At 45.8% G+C, this 18,447-nt stretch overlaps 1 protein-coding gene across 1 annotated transcript; it reads left to right on the top strand.

Annotated features, from left to right (window-relative positions):
* Positions 1-26: 26 nt before the first annotated feature.
* On the top strand, positions 27-18,192 carry LOC119404631 (required for excision 1-B domain-containing protein). Its single transcript, XM_049418950.1, has 5 exons — positions 27-141; positions 1,715-1,803; positions 13,599-13,803; positions 14,253-14,341; positions 16,815-18,192. The coding sequence occupies exons 1-5, from the start codon at positions 70-72 to the stop codon at positions 16,882-16,884; spliced, it is 525 nt and encodes a 174-aa protein (XP_049274907.1). The 5' UTR covers positions 27-69; the 3' UTR covers positions 16,885-18,192.
* Positions 18,193-18,447: the final 255 nt, after the last annotated feature.

Here is an 18,447-nt window from a genome sequence, read left to right as displayed (position 1 = left end):
AATGGTGACAGTGAAATTATTAAAGAGGGCGTTCGCATCTGCTTTTTATGTTGTTCGGCTCTTGGCAACATGAGCTGTCCCCCTTTCTCAGCACCTGTTGCATTGGAGCAGCTGACGGACGCTACGCCGGCTTTAAAAATGGTAATTTCCTTCGTGCCACCTTAGCTGTTGCCCCTGTACAGTCGCAGTTTATGAGACAAAGAACAGCGTTCAATTACAGACGCTCTTCATTGGCGGTGAAGCTTGGGAAAAGTGGCTTCCTCCCGAATGTGGCCAACTCGCCGAGCAGCGGCATGGCCCGGCAGCATCACTTGTCCGGAACACTCCATTGTCTAGCAGCCGTTGCGCCGTTACTGCGCCGTTGAAAGTCTCCGCTTTCCTGTGCATCACGAGAGGGGTACCTATCACGCAAACCGCGGAAGCGGCGCTGCTTTCAGGTTTCACGTTCGAAATTTCTGGGCGAAAGCATTTTCCGACAGGAAACGACGGCTGGTATGTGTGTTTCGCTTGGAACAGGTCCTCACTTCGTCAGGGAGCACGCCGGTCGGTCCGTTTGAAATGTTCAACCGCGAAATAGGTCATTTTCACGTGGCTCGTCCGTTTGCCGACTAGTCCTAAATGACCCGTCAGTTTTCTTTCTTTTTTTACACCTCGTAGCACGGATGAATCTTCAGAGATTTAACTTGCAGTGGGTCTTGACGTGTTCGAGTTTCTGAACGTCGTTACCACGCCCGATTGTTTCTTGAGCCACCAAACGTGCTCATTGGAAACGCGACTACATTGCCATGAAGCGCGGCGAAATCGATTGTGGTTGCGTAACCAGTGCTGCGAGCGAAAAACGTGTACAGCACGTTCGTCTGCAAGCTATCGCTTAGTGACGCAGCGCGCAAAATGCGACCTCCCACGTGTCGCCGATTTGACTCAAATGTGCATCCCAGTGTTATCGCGCCCTTCGGCGCGCAAGTTCGCATTGGGACGTATATTTCTAGAGAGAGAGAAAAAAAATTAATTATTGCACGGAAGTATTTACGCCTTGTGCATCGTTCATTGTACGCATTTACTGCAGATAACGTGGCATCAAAGGCACAGCTAGAAATACAGAACCTTGTTCATGCGTTTTTGAAAAAAAAAAAAAGCCGAGAAGAAACGTGCAATCCGAATAGAATAATACATCGCGCATTTTTGCTTGATAATGTCCCGGGAAATCGCACGAAACGGGAACGTATAAAAAGTTCTGTATGTAATTCTGTGAATGTTATAAAGCAGGCTTGCATTGATGTCACTGAAAGCGCCGTGTTGGAGCGCCAGCATATGTGGACACAACATGTCCGATGTCACATTAATGTTATCAAAACATCACATGCAGGCTCTTTTGTTATTCACACACTGAGACGTTCCTGCTACGTCATTTTTCACATAGACGTAATTTGTTTGTCATCAAAGCCACCATCGTGGAGTCCCAGTTCCTTTCAGAAGCTGCGTCCATGACGTCACGTGCAAGCCATCTATGCCTAGTAGGAACTATTCTCGGCTACCACAGAGGACCCTTCTTTTACGTCTCCTTAGCTGTGCCCCACGCAACCCACTCGTCAATGCAAAAATACATTGCGTTGCTTCCTCTGAGATTAATGTACAACCTTCCCAGTAATGGTGGCTTTCTAGACTTGTTTTCTTTTTAATGTATATTTGTGCTTGCATGTTTATTTTATTTCAGGTTGACAGCAGTAGTGACGTCTTTAGTTTGCTGAAGAAGATTTGCAGTCTGCAGGAGGAGCGGGCATATACGTACAGACTTTTTGAAGAGTGAGTTCTTACTCTTCTGCCTCTCTTGCCAACAGACGCAATTAATTACCACCATTGTCCTACCGCTTGCTCGCGCTTCTTGCAGTGTAGCTGAAGGCACAGGTTCATGGTACTTCACAAATGTTTGCAAAGCAACTGCGCTTTTGGAAGCTGCGAGCAGGTGTGCTAGCCGCATGACCTTTCTGTTTCACTTTAGAGTATGATTGATAATGGATGAGTCATGGTCTTGTGTTGCAGAGCCCGTGTGTGACATTTTGCTGTCTGCAGTTTCTGAGCGGTCTTAGCTATCCCCCTTTTTCTGCATTGAAAATATTGTAAGTGTTGGTCTTAAAAAAGTGGACCACCTTTCTTGTGAGGCTGGCACAGAACATGGCAATTCTTAAAGGGCATACTGTGCTGCTTTGTATTTCACGTACAGTTACGCTCAATACGACTTGCAATGCGCATGGCTTCACAAGCTTAAAGGTTGTGCGTGGCTTCGACTTGCCCTCATTTCCCCAAGTAAATGTCATTTTCTTATTTGGGGTCATCCCCAAATGATGGAACAGTGTGTAGAAATAAGGGATGGTGGAAGCCATGTGTGAAGCTGGAGCCCGTGAGGCCACGCGCTCTCGTGTCGCAAGTCATATTGAGCACAACTGTACATGTTTTGCATTTAAGAAGCCGGTTTACCTTCCGTGGTAGCCTAGCACATATGGTGTCGCACTGCTTAGCTGGAGGGCACCGGTTCGATTCATTTAGATTGGAACACTGGAACGTACCTGTTGTTGCCACGCCCTGCTTTGTGCTTCCAGTGTGACACCATCGTGTGCTGTGCTGCATGTCGTGCCAGTCTGTGCAGTCCCACAGGTCTCTTGTCCCAGCCCGTGGCAAATGCTATTAGTTTGAAAAGTCATTCACTGTGGAGAGGACTGAGAATGACATCAACTCTTGACAGTATTGTGTTGCCTATATGTGGTGAGAGTTCCCAACCTGCATGAGACAGTTTGTTTCCTTATGCCTCACTTGAACGTTATTCCTTATCATTTCACATGATATTTGTATCAAGAAAAGAATAAACAAGTGTCTATTAGATCAATACACTTTCATTTTTCTTGATGAATACGCAAGTCCAGTACTTACCTTGCATAAGAGCAGTGTAAAAGTTGCAATTTTGTCATTCACGACTTTGTTCACAATGTGTGCGTGGCTAAAGAACCCCGTGTCTTAGCCCAAAACATGCTCTGAACCTATCTCTTATAACGTAGTGCCACCACCAACACTACACCACCACTGCGCACGACTGTAATCTTTTCGCTGGAAAAATGGCCAGCGACTGATCGTTCGTCCGTTACAGTGTAGCAAGTTGTAAGCCAGCATGCAGACCACGGCTAAGGCTCTTCATCTTCAACAGGTTCCACCATGTTTGAGTTTTGTGGCATTGCATGCGCGTTGCCACAAATCAAAACGAAAGTTACAAGGTGCCACATCTGCTGTGGACAAAACTGCGGTCATAATGACGTGACCATAGTGTCCACACAGTTCTGAAGGCACACGCATAACCTAAGCTCAAAGTGAAAACAAGATTGCTGAGCACCGCGTCTGCTACAGAAAATACCTGGCTTGCTAATGCACAACCATGGATGGCAACTTCGCAGTTCTGAAGGCATGCAGCAAAACTGAAACTTCTGCTTGTTGCAGCCACAGTGGACAATACTGCAGTGGCATTCGCTATCCATGCGATCATAGATGCAGCCCCACAGTTTGATTGCGTCGAGTGGAAATGAACACGAAACAAGTTTGCTGCAACTGCTGAAGCCTTGGTCGTCAACAGCACGATTGTGGATGGTGACCGCACCTTTCTGACGGCATGCAGCCATTTTGGTTCTTGTGAACGCCATTCTCGCTCCTTTGCATCGCATATTTGCTGTACTTCGTGCTCCGAGGATCGTCCAAATTGACCAGGTTCCGGTCACACGTGACCGAATTAACGAGTTTTATGCCATTAAACAAGGAATATGCTTGCCAGGGCCAGAAAACACATCCGCACTATGAGATTTTCCTAATTAACCAGGGTCCAATTAAGGAGCTCTTACTATATACCATTCTGCCGCATAACATTATTAAATCGAGTAAATATAGTTTCTGACAGTTTTGGTGTTAGAGAAAAACAGTACTTGTTGGAGTTGCAGGTTTTTGTAGGACGGCAACGTTTTACTTGATTGATCACATTAAAGGACTCGTGACCGCCAAAGTTTTGCTTGTGACTATTATGCTTTAATTAGTAGTGTCGTGTCTGATCCCGAAACTTAATCATAAATATTCTAATGTATTGTGTAATTAATGCTAGCATCATTAAATATGACCAATCTTGCATCTCTTCAAAATGCCCGCCAAAATTCGCAAGAAACTAGCAACCCACTGTGATGGAGCCATAAGATCACGTGCACTCAGGCTTTGGTGACGTTGAGAGTGCACTTTTTGAATCTGGGCCCCACGTGCGGGAAAGAATGAGACATCGTGGGTGCTGCGGTATGAGCTAGGGGTGTCAAGCACTGGGCGCATTCTTCGAAACACATGCCAAGCGCAGTGCTCCCTGAGACATTCCTTGCTACTGCACCTTTAAAACGCCACTGGCAAAGCACCTTGAGAGCAAGGCAGGCGAGGAACAATAGCCCCGCACATGGGGTCCACAACCTTCATCGTACTAGAGGCAATGCCGCGAGGTGCTGCCATTTCAGATGAGCAGTCAAGCTTACTTTACTGCCACACTAAAATATCTTAAAGGCAACGTTTGCCACTAATAATCGATCAGAAGTGCACATGTATGCAGGACAGTCAAACAACAGAAACACCTTGAGTGCGTAATATTGCTCGCGGGGGTCCTTTAATTACAGTGAGCAGTGTATGTGTTTGAGCAGACCACTTTTTTTTTTTTCTATGCAATTCAGTAGTACTGTTTGTTCTTATTAACTTTAAGAAGTCGTGCAGACCGCTCCTTCTAATACAATACTACGGTCAGGATTTATCCATTTCACCCACGGCAGAGGCCTGTGAAATTTTGCTGACACACAGTCACAGCACGTGCACACACGCACACACTCACGCTGGTGGCTTGCTCCTTCTTCTCGAATGCAGCAACAGTTCATGTTAAAGAACTTTTCAAATTAGATATGAAGCCTTCAACGAATTTCATTAAGCACAGTGAATACTTTGGGTGCAGAGGACTGCGTAATGACTTAAGCCCTGTATGTTGTTAACTGCCCACAAAACAGCATCCCGACAGTTCTGTCCATGAAGCACGACAGCATTTACTTTATCATACAATATAGAACCTGGTTGCACTGAAAGCATGAATGTTATCAGAATAGCTTTTTCGGTAGTAAAAAAAGGAGTGTGGAACATTCAGACAGCTTGAGCTTCCGCACAAGTAACTAAAGCATTGGAGAAGGCCTCGTTGAATTACAAGTAGGAACTGTATTGCGGAAAAATGTGAGGTGACCGGCTGTCACGGGCTGAAAAAACAGAGATTGGCGCAAGAAAATGGAGAGCATTGAGTTAATTTCACCTTCTGGAATTTTATAAACAAACATGCGTTCATGTGTGCATAACCCATATATCAAACATGGTACCACTACTGCATGTTAGAGACATCAATATTTGCGTTCAAAAATGTGGGACTGGTAACAACTCCAAAAGATTCATTTGATGCTCCAAAGGGGTTTTATCTGCTCCAGGAGCTGTGCCAAAAGGGCTTTGATCAACACATTACTGTAATTGGGTGCTAATTAAATTGCCTATGTCATGTTCCTGAGACAATGAAGAACAAGGCAGTGCCAAAATCAAGCCTCAAACCTAACTATTTATTGGGCAAGCTAGGATGTGGCAAAACAACTGACACTCGCAGTACAACAGCAGCACATGAAAATCTGATTTGTGGTTCCAGTGTAGCAGCTATGACTCGTCATACGTTCCTGCATAGTGATACGCTGCACCATGTACTGTCGGCCGCAAAAGTTTGCGGGATCTGCAGCACGTGGCGGAGCGATGGAAAACTGCATTGCTGCATCACCTACTGTGACGCAGCGTGGTGTTGAGGCTATCGGCTGCGGCCTCCGTGATTAGATCCGGCAGTGGCGCGTTGTCTAAATGCGCGGTTGCTAATTGCCAAGGCTGTGGCCGATAGCCTCAGCGCCTGGGGCGTCACGGTAGGTGACGCAGCAATGCAGTTTTCCGTCGTTCCACCATGGGCTCGGGCCAAACCAAAAACCCAGGCCCGGGCCGGGCTCTGGTTTGAGGTGGCGGGCTCAGGTCGGGCCGGGCTTGGACTTTGCTCAGTTCTTAAGATTCTTCCACATACGTTGTGCATACATATATACTCCACATATCTTATCTCGAAAAAAAAAAAAAACACACTTTTTTAATGTGGGACTAGCTACTTGGAAAAGTTTTATGAGGGACAAGTACTGAACTTCTTTTCCTTCTTGCAGATGGGGCTAGTTGATAGACCAGGTGCTTATATAGTTAATATCTCACTATTCTTTGCTTTATTCATTGCATTCAGCATTATTTTATATCTGGAATATTATTTTGTGATCACAGTAATAAATATAACATAACTGTATATAATAAATTTATATCTATAACTTATCATCGGAAGAGTGGTCACAGAGCTCTAAAGCAGGCAAATGTTCTTGAAGCAAGACGGCAAGTTGGGCCAGTTGGTTGGGATTCATCTTAACTCGGTTACAGCGCAACAATTGACAAGGACAAAAGAAAGAAACGAACAACACGACGCTGTTTTCGTTTGTTTCCTTCTTTTGTTCTTGTCTATCATTGTGCTGAAACAGAGTTAAGATGTTCTTGAAAGTTCCGCAGTCCACTAAAGCGAAAGGTCTGCGTGGAGTCTCGTTACATAGAATCACTATAAAGACACGTTCTTTTTCCGTGGCTCCGTCATGGCTCCCAGTAGTCATGTGACGCGGCTTGGACATGCGCAGCCCGTTTGTGTGCCCACATTGTTAATGTCTGAGCTTTCATCATGTTCCACTATATGGTGCGAGAGCTACATGATACTGCCGCAACATGCATTGGAATGTGCAGGAATAGCATTGTCACAATGTTAATAGCTAACACGCAGCGCCCTCACGCGGTGCTGTTGCTTTGTGTGTTGTGGCGTCGCACCTGGGGACTGAAAGATGGGGACGTGGGAAAATAAAGGGTCAGTTCGTTTTGGGCTCTCGTAGCGTGATGTCTCATTTTGCTATCTAGTCTCCGGCTATCTTCCGACCATCTGTACTTGTATCAACTGGCGACGGAGATAAAAAGAATGTTCTCGTGAGTTCCTACCGCTCCACCATCCGTCCAAATGCCAAATTTCTGCAATCTTGAGCCTTTCGAGGGAGGAGGCGATGAGTGGCCCTGCTGCGTGGACCAGCTAAAGGTATTTTTCACGGCGAATGACATTGCTGAAGACAAGCGAACAGCCGTCTTCATCAGCTGCTGCGGGCGGGAAACGTATGCGTTGCTTCGCAATTTGGCCAAGCATGACCAGCCGCTGGACGAGATTCTGTTGGTGCTAGGAAACCACTACTGCTCGAAGCCTTCTGCTGTTGTGCAGCGTTTCCGCTTCAACTCATGCGGAAGGAGAGTCCGTCAGCAACTTCATTGCAGCGCTGAAGAGCCTTTCCGAGCACTGCAACTTCGGATAAAGAGCTTGAAAACATGCTCCGCGACCGCGTCGTGTGTGGCATCAACAATGCAGATGTCCAAACAAGATTGGTGGAAAAGGCGGACCTGACTTTCGAAGACTCAGTGCAGACCACCCTAGCAATGGAAGCAGCAAAGAAAGATGCAGGGGAGATAGCGCAAGCTCACGCTAGCACCTTCTTTTCCACCCTCCGCTTCTCGGCAGCGCCGGTGGGCGTGTCCTGTTATCGCTGTGGGGATGCACACCTGGCGTCCGCTTGCCGGCACATGAAGACCGTCTGCAATTACTGCCACAAACACGGCCACTTGGCGAAGGTTTGCAATACAAAAAGGAAAGACGAGCAATCACAAAGCGACAGCTCTCCCAGGCCGCGTTCATTCGCGGGCCGCAGTTCACTATCGGCGAGCAAGAGTCATCGCGTAAATACTGTCCAGGATGAAGCCTCCGCTACAGCTTCAGCCGCCGAAGTTTTCGACATGTGGCAAGTTGACTACACCAAGGCGCCTCCACCTTTTACCGTCAATGTTGAAGCTTTGCGGCAGGCCGCTCTGCATGGAAATGGACATGGGGGCGAGCGTCTCAGTCATTGCCAAGTCGCGTTTGCTACAGCTTCTACCTTCAATTTCTGTGCAGCCGTCTCAAGTATTTCTGCGAAGCTATTCCAGGGAATTAAAGAAGATACAAGGCAAAGGTGATGTCCATGTAGTTTCATGGCAAGGAGGCTCACTTACCGATTTTTCTGGCCGGGAACGGATCACCCACTCTGCTCGGACGCAACTGGATGCAGGAATTGGGCATCGTCGTCTCCGACATTGAGGTGAACATTCATGCACTTGCTGATGTGAAACACGTAGTGCAAGATTACACTGAAGTGTTTGAAGAAGGCTTGGGTACGTTCAAGGGTGTGACGGCTTCACTACATGTACCTTCAGATGCTCCACCACGGTTTTTCAAGCCACGCCGACTGCCGTATGCCTTGACAGACGGAGTCACGCAAGAAATTCAGTGATTAATAAGAGATTTCCATTACCATTGTTCCGGTGAAGACAGCTAGGGTGGGCTGCTCCAATTGTTCCCGTGACAAAAAGGGATGGGCGCATCAGAATCTGTGGGGACTTTGGTGTCACCATTAACCCAGTCGCAACGGTGGAACACTACCCTATTCCAAGGATGGAGGACTTGTAGGCTGTGCTGTCTGGAGGTGAGAAATTTACAAAGTTGGACTTGCGTGACGCATACCAGCAAGTCGTCCTGGATGAGGCCTCTAAGAAGTACGTCACGATTTCGACACATATGGGGTTGTTTCAATACACCCGCTTACCTTTTGGGGTTTCAGTCTGCTACAGCTATTTTTCATTGCGAGATGGAGAACTTGCTCAGGTGTCTGCCACGTGTAGCGGTCTATTTTGATGGCATTCTCATAACTGGTGCAAATGATGCTGAGCACTGTCGCAACCTCCGTGCGGTACTAGGCAAACTTCAAGAATCTGGCCTCAAGTTGAAACTCGACAAGTGCCACTTCTTCATACCCCAAGTTGAGTATCTCAGGCACATTATCAGTAAGGAAGGCCTCTCCCCGAACATGGACAAGGTGTCTGCCATTCTGCACGCTCCTGTGCCACAAGATGTCAAGGAACTTCAAAGCTTATTGGAACTCGTCAACTTCTATCGGTGTTTCTTGCCCAACCTTTCTGCACTTCTCCGTCCATTGCACTTGCTTCTTGGTGATGGAAAGAAGTGGCAGTGGGGAAAGAACCAGCAAGATGCTTTCACTGCCTGCAAGCATCTGGTGTCTTCAGCTCCAGTTCTTGTACATTTCCGCCCAGACAGGCCTGTATGTCTCAGCTGTGATGCATCACCTTACGGTATAGGCGCAGTTTTGGACGCACAAAGACGCCGATGGCCGAGAATGTCCAATTGCTTTTACTTCGAGAAGTTTATCAAAAGCAGAGCAAAACTACAGTCAACTTGACAAGGAAGCACTGGCCTTGGTGTTTGGCGTGGATCGGTTCCACCAGTACTTGTGGGGCATACCGTTTGAAGCACACACTGACCACAAGCCACTTCTTGGACTTCAGGGTGCCAACAAGCCTGCTCCTGTGCAAGCTTTGCCAAGAGTGCTCAGATGGGCTCTGAAGCTCTCCGCGTACAATTACAAACTTGTCTATAAACCTGGCAAAGAGCTCGGGCATGTCGATGCGCTCAGTGGACTGCCGCTGCCCAATGACTGCACTGCATTTCCTCGCCCTGATGAGATCTTCATGCTGGAGGAGGCATATCCACAACTCCTCTCACCAGCTGTTGTAGCACGAGCCACAAGGAACGATCCAGTATTGAGCCATGTTTTCCTATCTGTGTTGAAAGGAGAAAGCCTCCCAGCGGAACTCGGTATCCATGAAGGCTGTCTACTATGGGGATCAAGAGTCTTGATTCCGAAAAAATTGCTGGCCCAGGTACTTGGTGTGCTCCATGCCTTGGTGTGCTCCATGCCATTGAGAAGAGCAAGATGATCGCCAGGAGCAATGCCTGATGGCCAGGCATTGACAGTGACATTGCAAACGGTGTAAAGAGCTGCGCTACGTGCCAGGCTCAACATCGAGCTGCCCAGCCAGTGCAGTAGACACCCTGGCCTTTTCCACAGCGACCCTGGTCTAGGCTTCACATTGATTTCGGGGGACCATTTCAAGGGCATACATTCTTGGTTATAGTGGACGCCTAATCGAAATGGATAGAAGTCTTCCCTGTGTCTTCCACATCAGCAGAAGCTACCATTTCCGCCTTGAGAATGGCATTCGCACAGCACGGCCTCCCCGACATCATAAGTTATGTTTTTTCTTGTTCGTTTTTTCCTTGATGTGGGTTGAAGTCCCGTCAAGGAGATGATCGACGTCGATGAAGCAGGAGGCAGGTTGGAGGCAATAAAAACTTGAAGGTATATTGTAGCGAAATATTTACAGTCATATGTACATCTTGCCGAAGCACACTGATGATAACATAGACATCAACAGTATCTTACTCTTCTACTTAACTTCTCTTAAGTTAGAGCCTAGAACAGTGTTACTACATACGAAGAACCGAGTCTCACTGTTCAACCACCGAGTGGTTACGGCCCAGACGAAAGTTGCATCGTACGGAGTCTTACTGATCGATCAGTTAAGTGATTACAGCCTAGACTGAAGGGAAACGAATTCCGTCCAGTCTTAAGTACCTTGCAGTAACAAAGAAAAGGGGAGGTGGCCACTGGTGGTCCACCTCGACATTCCCTTATCCAATCCGTTTATCCTCAGATTAAGCCACTCGCTATCGGGCTGTCCTTAATCTCGACAGCAGTGTCATTACAGTGCAGACAGGCGTTTTGGCACTCTTTCCCATCATGGCTCTCCCTCTCCTTATCCCACGCTCTCAGGGATTCTCACGGTCGAAATACATCTGTATCTTAGCCCTGGTGCGTTCACGCCATTTTCCCATACGCATCGAGTTGAACTCGCGGAGCCAGTCGTTAAATGGTTCTGGGAAAGAAAAGGCGTTTGCGTGACCCTGCCTCCCACGCATTCGACCTTGCATTGTTGCGAAAGCACATGTCGGTCGTTGCTGGGGTCACGCATACTGTCGCCTCGAGCGACGGCATAGAGCGGGGGATGTCCTCCTCATTTTCCCACACATTCGGGCCGCCGACCTCTGAGAACGGTCGCTTGACCGCAACCCATGCTGGCCATCGCTGCTCAAAGGAAGCCGTTTGCTTTCTCTTGATAATTGCACAGCCAAAGACCAGGCAGGGGGAGAGCCGAGAAAGAAGCTTTGTACGACGTACCGTGCCGTGCCGTCCCGTCCCGTCCACACGATCGACTTATGAGCGGTAAAACCTAACATCATAGTTTCGGACAATGGTCCTGCTTTTACCAGTGCACAGTACCTGGACTTCTTGACTCGAAATGGAATATGCCGCATGCTGGTACTGCCGTATCACCCTGCGTCCAACGGTGCCGCAGAGCGAGCAGTACAGACTGTCAAAAACAAACTCAAGAAATCTGGGTCGGGCAACTTCCAGACACAACTGTCCCGGTTCTTATTCCACTACAGGACCACACCTCATGAAGTAACGGGTCGGCCACCATGCGAACTCCTGACAGGCAGAGTCTTCAGGACACCGTTGGATATCTTTGTGGCCAAGCCTGCAGACATCGGTACTTCTAAGGCAACTTAAGCAGAAGTTGTATGCCAACAGAGGATCCCAGCAGGCTCCGTCATTGCAACCAGGAGACAGTGTGTATGCGCGAAACTTTCGACAGGGAGCACCATGGGTGCGAGCCAGTGTTGTCGACGTCACTCCGCCATCGGCCCGCGTCATTCTCGACGATGGTTCTATACGGCACTGACACGGTGACCACTTGCGTCTTGCCCAGACAGGGCCACCGGCTACATCTGAAACGGATGCGCTTCACCATGCTAGTGCTGCGGCCATACCACAACGGGAACAGCCTCCTCTCTTTGAATCAACTGTTCTGGACATGCCGGAGCAAGAAGCTGTCGAACCATCTACAAGTTCACCTGAGAGGGGCTGTGCCATAATAACTGACATTACTGCAAGACCAAAAAATGTGAGAAATAGTAGAAGCAGCGGAGATGGCCAAGGATGTTAGGCATTGTATCAGCATGCCTTCCATTGCTCTGTCAGTAAAAGAACTATGTTTTTTGGGTGTATCGCAAGATAGCGTCATGTGATTTATTAACTTTTATTTCTTCTACGGAACTGGTGTTGTGCGTTTAGAAAGACGAATGTTATCACTAAGGGGTGTTTGTGGTCCGTGGATGTGAAGCTGCAAAGGCACGGGGTTACCATTTATATTTGTGTGGTTTCTTTAATAAAATTCAGTTGGAAGTTAGCGCTTGTGTGTGTTCGCATTCTCCTGTCTTTCGTCCCTGAAGTTTGCGCTCTTTAGCTGTTCAAATGGAGTACCAACTAGCCCAAACCCGCACCTTGCTTCGTCCTCTGCTTCGCCATATTTCATGCAGCACTATAACTTTCTCCTTGAAAGGCCAGAACTAAGTCCAAGAGCTCGAAATGGAGTACGACAAAGTACAGACAGCCGAGTGAAATCTCAAGCAACTTACAGTGCCGCAGCTGTGTAGCAGAAATTTAAAAATAAATCAAAAACATCAGGTCCCACAAGCATTAAAACATACTTAGACAACTTAGCATTAGCGCTTGTGTGTGTCGCATTCTCCTGTCTTTCGTCCCTGAAGTTCGCGCTATTTAGATGTTCAAAAGCATTATGTAATATGTATATGAAGAGACATTTATGACGAGATGGCAGATATGAAATCTGAAACATTCAGTTTCGGTTTCGCATGCGTCTAGGAGGGCTTGGAAAAACGTCCATAACTTTCGAACGGCTCAAGATAACTACATGATTCATTATACCTATATGCCGTTTTTTCTTACCATATCCTGCTGTGACGTGCCTTTTTTCAAATATAGTCGACATGAGCTTCCGGTCTGACGTAACTGGGACGACAGATTTCCTGCGTGTGCACCCGGTGTGCTCAGTTTCGATTTCGCCTAGATCGGGGCCTTGAATTTCAATGGTTATTACCTCAAATTACGTGCATTTTTTTTTAGAGTTTTAAAAAATGGGCATGTCATAAGTTGTCACGTCCTACAACTCTTCCATATAAACAAGAGCCCTTCAGCTAATAATTACAAAGTTGATTAACAATCTTTGTTCATCACATATTTGCGGCAAAGTTTTTCCGCCTTGGCATAGAGTTCATTTGCGAAGACAGGGGCCCGACTGTCATAGCATGTTTATAAAAAAATATCTGTATCTTCTAGAAATAAAAAGACCCTGTATAACGCATTGGATGCATACTTTTCATGCACTTTACGATTTGAGATGTGAATATTGCAATGTGCCGAGGAGTGGTATTTATTGAATCGATCATTTTTTAACTACAGTGATGTCACACACCTAATGTTGTAATTGTTGTGAGCATCTTATAAACTCTAAACAAAGAAAAGTTTCTTATATTGCAAGCTTTGTTTTTTTCTTTGGTGGTAGAAAGGTCAGAGTAAATAGCGTTGTGCTCGGTGCTTTTCACTGTGCAGGGGTCACAAGATATACCTGTCAACTGCACCAAACTACGACTTTCCTACTTTTCGAGAGCTGGTACGTGAGGTGACCCAAGAGTTCAAGCGCATCTCGGAGGGCATGATGGATATTGAACGGCGACTGAGGCTCAACTACAATTCCGGACACCTAGCAGATTATGTGCGTGCCTTACAGGAAGAGGAAAAAGTCAAGCTGGAGCTGGTACGTGCAGCCATTCTTTCATACCACACTGCTGCAGCCACATGCTATGTTTATGGGATAAAAAGCCTAGTTTTAGTTACCATAGATGCTTTGCAAAATTTTCCATTCGATATCAGACTTGGCAGTAAGAAAATTACAGTAATTAAATTACTTTTTGGTGTAATGAGTAATGTGAATTATTTTTGTGGGTTGGCAATACAGTGATGTAATGAATTACTATGAGTAATTTCAAGAAAATTACTCATTACTTTCTCAATTACTTTTCACTAAGCTATGCATGGCACGTCTGCTTCCCTTGTAACATAAAAATATTACTGAAGAAAAAAGGAAAGAAACATAACATAGACAAGTCAATCTATGTGCGAAACCTCAGGCTCGCCAGTTCCTGATGAAATATGCAACCTTGTAGTTGATTTGTGTTGTTCAGTCCTGGTGTTTTCCTGGTGCAGACAGCAAAGCTGCAGCTAGCCAAGCAGGACCTGCTGGACAATCCAGAGGAGTACAAGAACCAAGCTGATGTGGCATCCATGAAGGCCAGGCAAGTCAACACATAGCTTGAAATTAAGTAGTTTTACGGAAACACCTTAATGACCAAGTCCAACAAACAAGAAACCAGATCAGTGACGAGTATCTAAAAATTCATATATATGGTAGGCATGGCCACCCAGCTGTTTGTACAAAAAAGATTTGGTTGTTTATATTCTTCTGCAGACGTGCTGCACCAAATGGCAGGTCATTTCTTCTGTATATATTCTTGCATGTTTCAGTGCAATAAACACTGTTGCAAGTCGGCACTTTTTCTGTGCAGTTTTGAGTCAGTTGAACCGACTATGGCCCTACATCACATCCTGCTGAATAGTTTCCTAAACAATCAGTCACTTGCGAGATAAATAAGCTTACTGCGTTGCCACTTTATACAATATGATAGCACCAAATTAGGCACTGGTACACGGCATGACTTAAAGTATGGAACTATGCTGGTTGCAGTGCGATGCGCTAGCCATCTCCCTTGCTCTGCTACAGCAGCCTCTTTGCGAGTGATTTGAAAAATGCATTTGCAAAAACTGCATGCAACTCGGCCATTGGAACCAGCAGACCTTTCTTCAGTCTGCCTTTGCACTGGCAGAGAAGCTTCATTGCATTGATATCTCAGATGAACATGCTTCATTATATTGATGTACAAAATACATGGGTGTTCTGTAGACATGAAGTTAAGGTTAAATACTTTGTCATATTGGTAATTTCATTACATCAAAGTTCATTGTATCAAGGTTTAACTGTATTTGGGTTCGACTGTAACACCTTTGCTTTTGTACAACCACCATCTCTTTTTACAGCACATAATTTCTTGATGCTCTCTGGTCATCATTTCCCCTGTGCTTTTGCACAATGGTGCCTCAAAAAAGTGCCGCATATTGCCTTCAGGCACATATGTCCACTTGTGGATGCAGCATGTTTTTGGCAGTTTTTTAACTAATGGCCAAGAAAACTGTGCATGAATTTAAACTTCTGCATAGTCTCTATGACTTCATTTGCCTTCAGTGCGCTGCATGTGTACGCAGCCTATCTGTGTGGCGAAGGCACTCTGTTTGATAGGCCATTCGACAAAAATGGTTTATTTTGCTAGAAATAAATATAACCAGAAACATACTGCGCTTGCATTCTGAGCATCAGATTTGGCTCTTGTGCAGAAAATATGAAACAGCCGATTTCAGAATAAGTCTTTAATTACTCTTAATTATGATTGATTAGTGAAAGTTGCACAAAACAGCATATTACCTCATTTTCTTTGTTGAAGTATAATACAGTAGAACCCCGCTGATACGTTTTTGAAGGGACCGTAGGAAATAAACGTAAGAGACGGGAAACGTAAGAGCCGAAAAACAGGAAAAACGGCAAAATATTTAGTGGTACAGAATTTTATTTGAATTCTTACGAGCAGCACGAAAATTGGCGCGCTCAGCCGCGATCTAGTCGATGGATAGAAACGCGGAGCTTAGGACGGCCTTATCCACAGAAATGTAATCAACGTATGTGATTTTTTTAACACCAACAGCTGTAGGCATGAAAAAACTAAGCACACGCAATCACGACCGGCGCGGCGAGTCCGACCGCGAACCGCACGCACGACCATGCGAGCTCCAACCAGCTCGAACTCCTCCCGTTCTCCGACAAATAACGATGATGATGAGTCTACGCCAACGCGATGGCAGAAGTGAATGCCAATCTCGAAGGCCTTGCTTTCACAAGCAATTACGTCATACACGCCATGTTTGTGCAATGCAAATCTCAGAGGCTATGCTTTTGTCAATAGTAAATGCCAATCTCGAAGGCCTTGCTTTCGCGAGCAGTTACGTCATAGACGCCATCTTTGCAATTTGAATCTCGAAGGCCATGCTTTTGTTTGCATCAATTGAAAGATTCTGTTGCTTGCGCCTCTCATGCGGCTAATATTACGGTCAAAACGAAGCCAAGCTGCGTGAAAATGCGCCATGGCCGCTCTCTTTGGTAGTCACTCGGTCGGCTCCGGGTGCACTTCGCGACGTATCATACGGGAACGGTCCGACAGTTACGACGTAACAGCGGGGTTCCCAATACATTGTATCCTATGGGAGCTATGCCGGGACCGGCGGAAAACGACGTAACAGCCGGGAAAACGCAGCAGTGAGGAACGTAACAGCGGGGCTCTACTGTATCGAGTGTCGTGGAATAACACTGCGTAAATTTGACACATTTTCGCACACTCTTAATTCACGCCTGAAGTGGATGTGCTGTGCTCTGGCAGCAGTTTCATTAGGGCGAGAGGGAAAGGTTTATTGTGGCAGAAAAGCTGAGAGGTTGGCCTGAATCAATCTTTTGGCCTGCTACTCAGCTTTAGGAAAGAGAAGGTGGCGATGAAGGAAAAGGGTGAGCACTCATTGTTTGGGTGATGCAAACTGTGTGCGGTTGTCATGCCAGTGTTTTGTTTTGTTGGACCATTGCGTTTTTACAATTTTCTTGATCCATTTCAGGTTAAATGAGGTGGTTGAACGGATAAATGACAACCTCATGGAACTCAAGTATGAAATGAATGGCATGTAAAGAAGACCAAGAAACAACTGCCAATCGGTACCCTGCCAACATATGGTCTCTTAAGCTGCATTCCTCAACAAAGAACAGTTCCCCGTGTTATAATACTTTCCAGTTTGTCACGCTTTACATCAACTTTTTGTTCTGCTTTCAGTACTTGGCTATGTAGAGAATCTCAAATTTGCTGCCTGTATCGCCTTCGTCACTCTAATGTTTTTGCCAACTAAGCATGCATGCATGCCATGTTCTTACTCATCTGTTCAACAATAGTTTTTGAATTGCTATTGGCACAAGCTGTCACTAAACAGAAGCTTATTTGTTGTTTGCAGGATTAAGTTGCTTGCACCCCCCCCCTTTTTTTTCTTACTGACTTTTCACAGATTATATCTCAAGAACTTACTAGTGCATCAAAAAGCCACCTAGCAACAGTGCAGTCACTTTAAATGTTGTTTTTGTACCAAAGGAAATAGTGTAATGACAAGGGCAATGTTTCATTTGGTTTGTTAAACTAGGTTGTGAATGAATGCCGTTAAGGTGAAGTCAGCTAATCATTTCACCTTTGGGTGAAACTGCAAGGCAGTCCACTTTTCTGCACATTGTCTTGGTGAATTTTCTAACTGCATTGGGGTTCTTGGTGTTTCCTTCAGAAATCTTTTGTAACAGCAGTTGTTTATATAATACGTACAAGGTCACGTGATGAAATTTTTCATAAACATGCTGTTTATTCGACAACTTTTCCTGCAAGCATTTTCAGAGGTATTTCAAGTAATGTTCCATCCCTGTCTAAAAGACCATCAAAGTTCATCACTGCTCACGTAGTGAGGCCATTTGTGACTGTGCTGAATGCATATGCAATAGTGCACTTGCTTGATATTCGTACCGTCTGCCATATATGGTGGAACAAATTGGTCAGCGGGAGAGTGACGATTGTGTTCTTACAAGGGGGCCAATGTGGAGGCAGTTTTTTCAGTCATTCACTTGACATGTCATTTTGACGAGCATTTTGTGATAAAAACAAACTTTTCACCTTTGTTGTGAAAATAACACAAGAGAATGTTTTGTTCTCCCTCTTCTCTCTGGTACATTTTCATTTTTCATGTGCACAAGTTTTGTTCTTTGTGCCTTGTAATTAATTACATCAATCGTGAAAGAACCAGATGCTGAATGTTTGCCACAAGAAACTCGGCCTTGCTCTGCGGATGTGATAGAAGCTCCAATGCACAGGTGCTTTTCTTTTTTTTTTTTTTCCATCTTTGTTTTTCTTGATGCGAGGCTTTCAAGTAACAACTGCCTCTGGAAGTGAATAAAAGCTCAAGATTATGTGGTCTACTTTTCTTATTAGCATACAACTCAACGGCAGTGTTTGTGGGGATCCTCACTGCTTGACCAAATGACAGGTAGCCGTGCTGCCTCACAACTAAAAAAAACATTTATTAGTAACAAGAACCGTTAAACAGCTACGCTAATACGTCAAACCTAGTCCTCCTGGGCATCACACTTGCTGTACACACATTATCCTTCGCCATGCCGATCATCCAATGCATGCGCGCACACACCCCGCCAGTCAGTCGCCAA

This window comes from Rhipicephalus sanguineus, chromosome 9 (assembly GCF_013339695.2).
Source record: "Rhipicephalus sanguineus isolate Rsan-2018 chromosome 9, BIME_Rsan_1.4, whole genome shotgun sequence".
Classification (NCBI taxonomy): Eukaryota; Metazoa; Arthropoda; class Arachnida; order Ixodida; family Ixodidae; genus Rhipicephalus; species Rhipicephalus sanguineus.
This window is presented reverse-complemented; position numbering and strand designations above follow the sequence as displayed.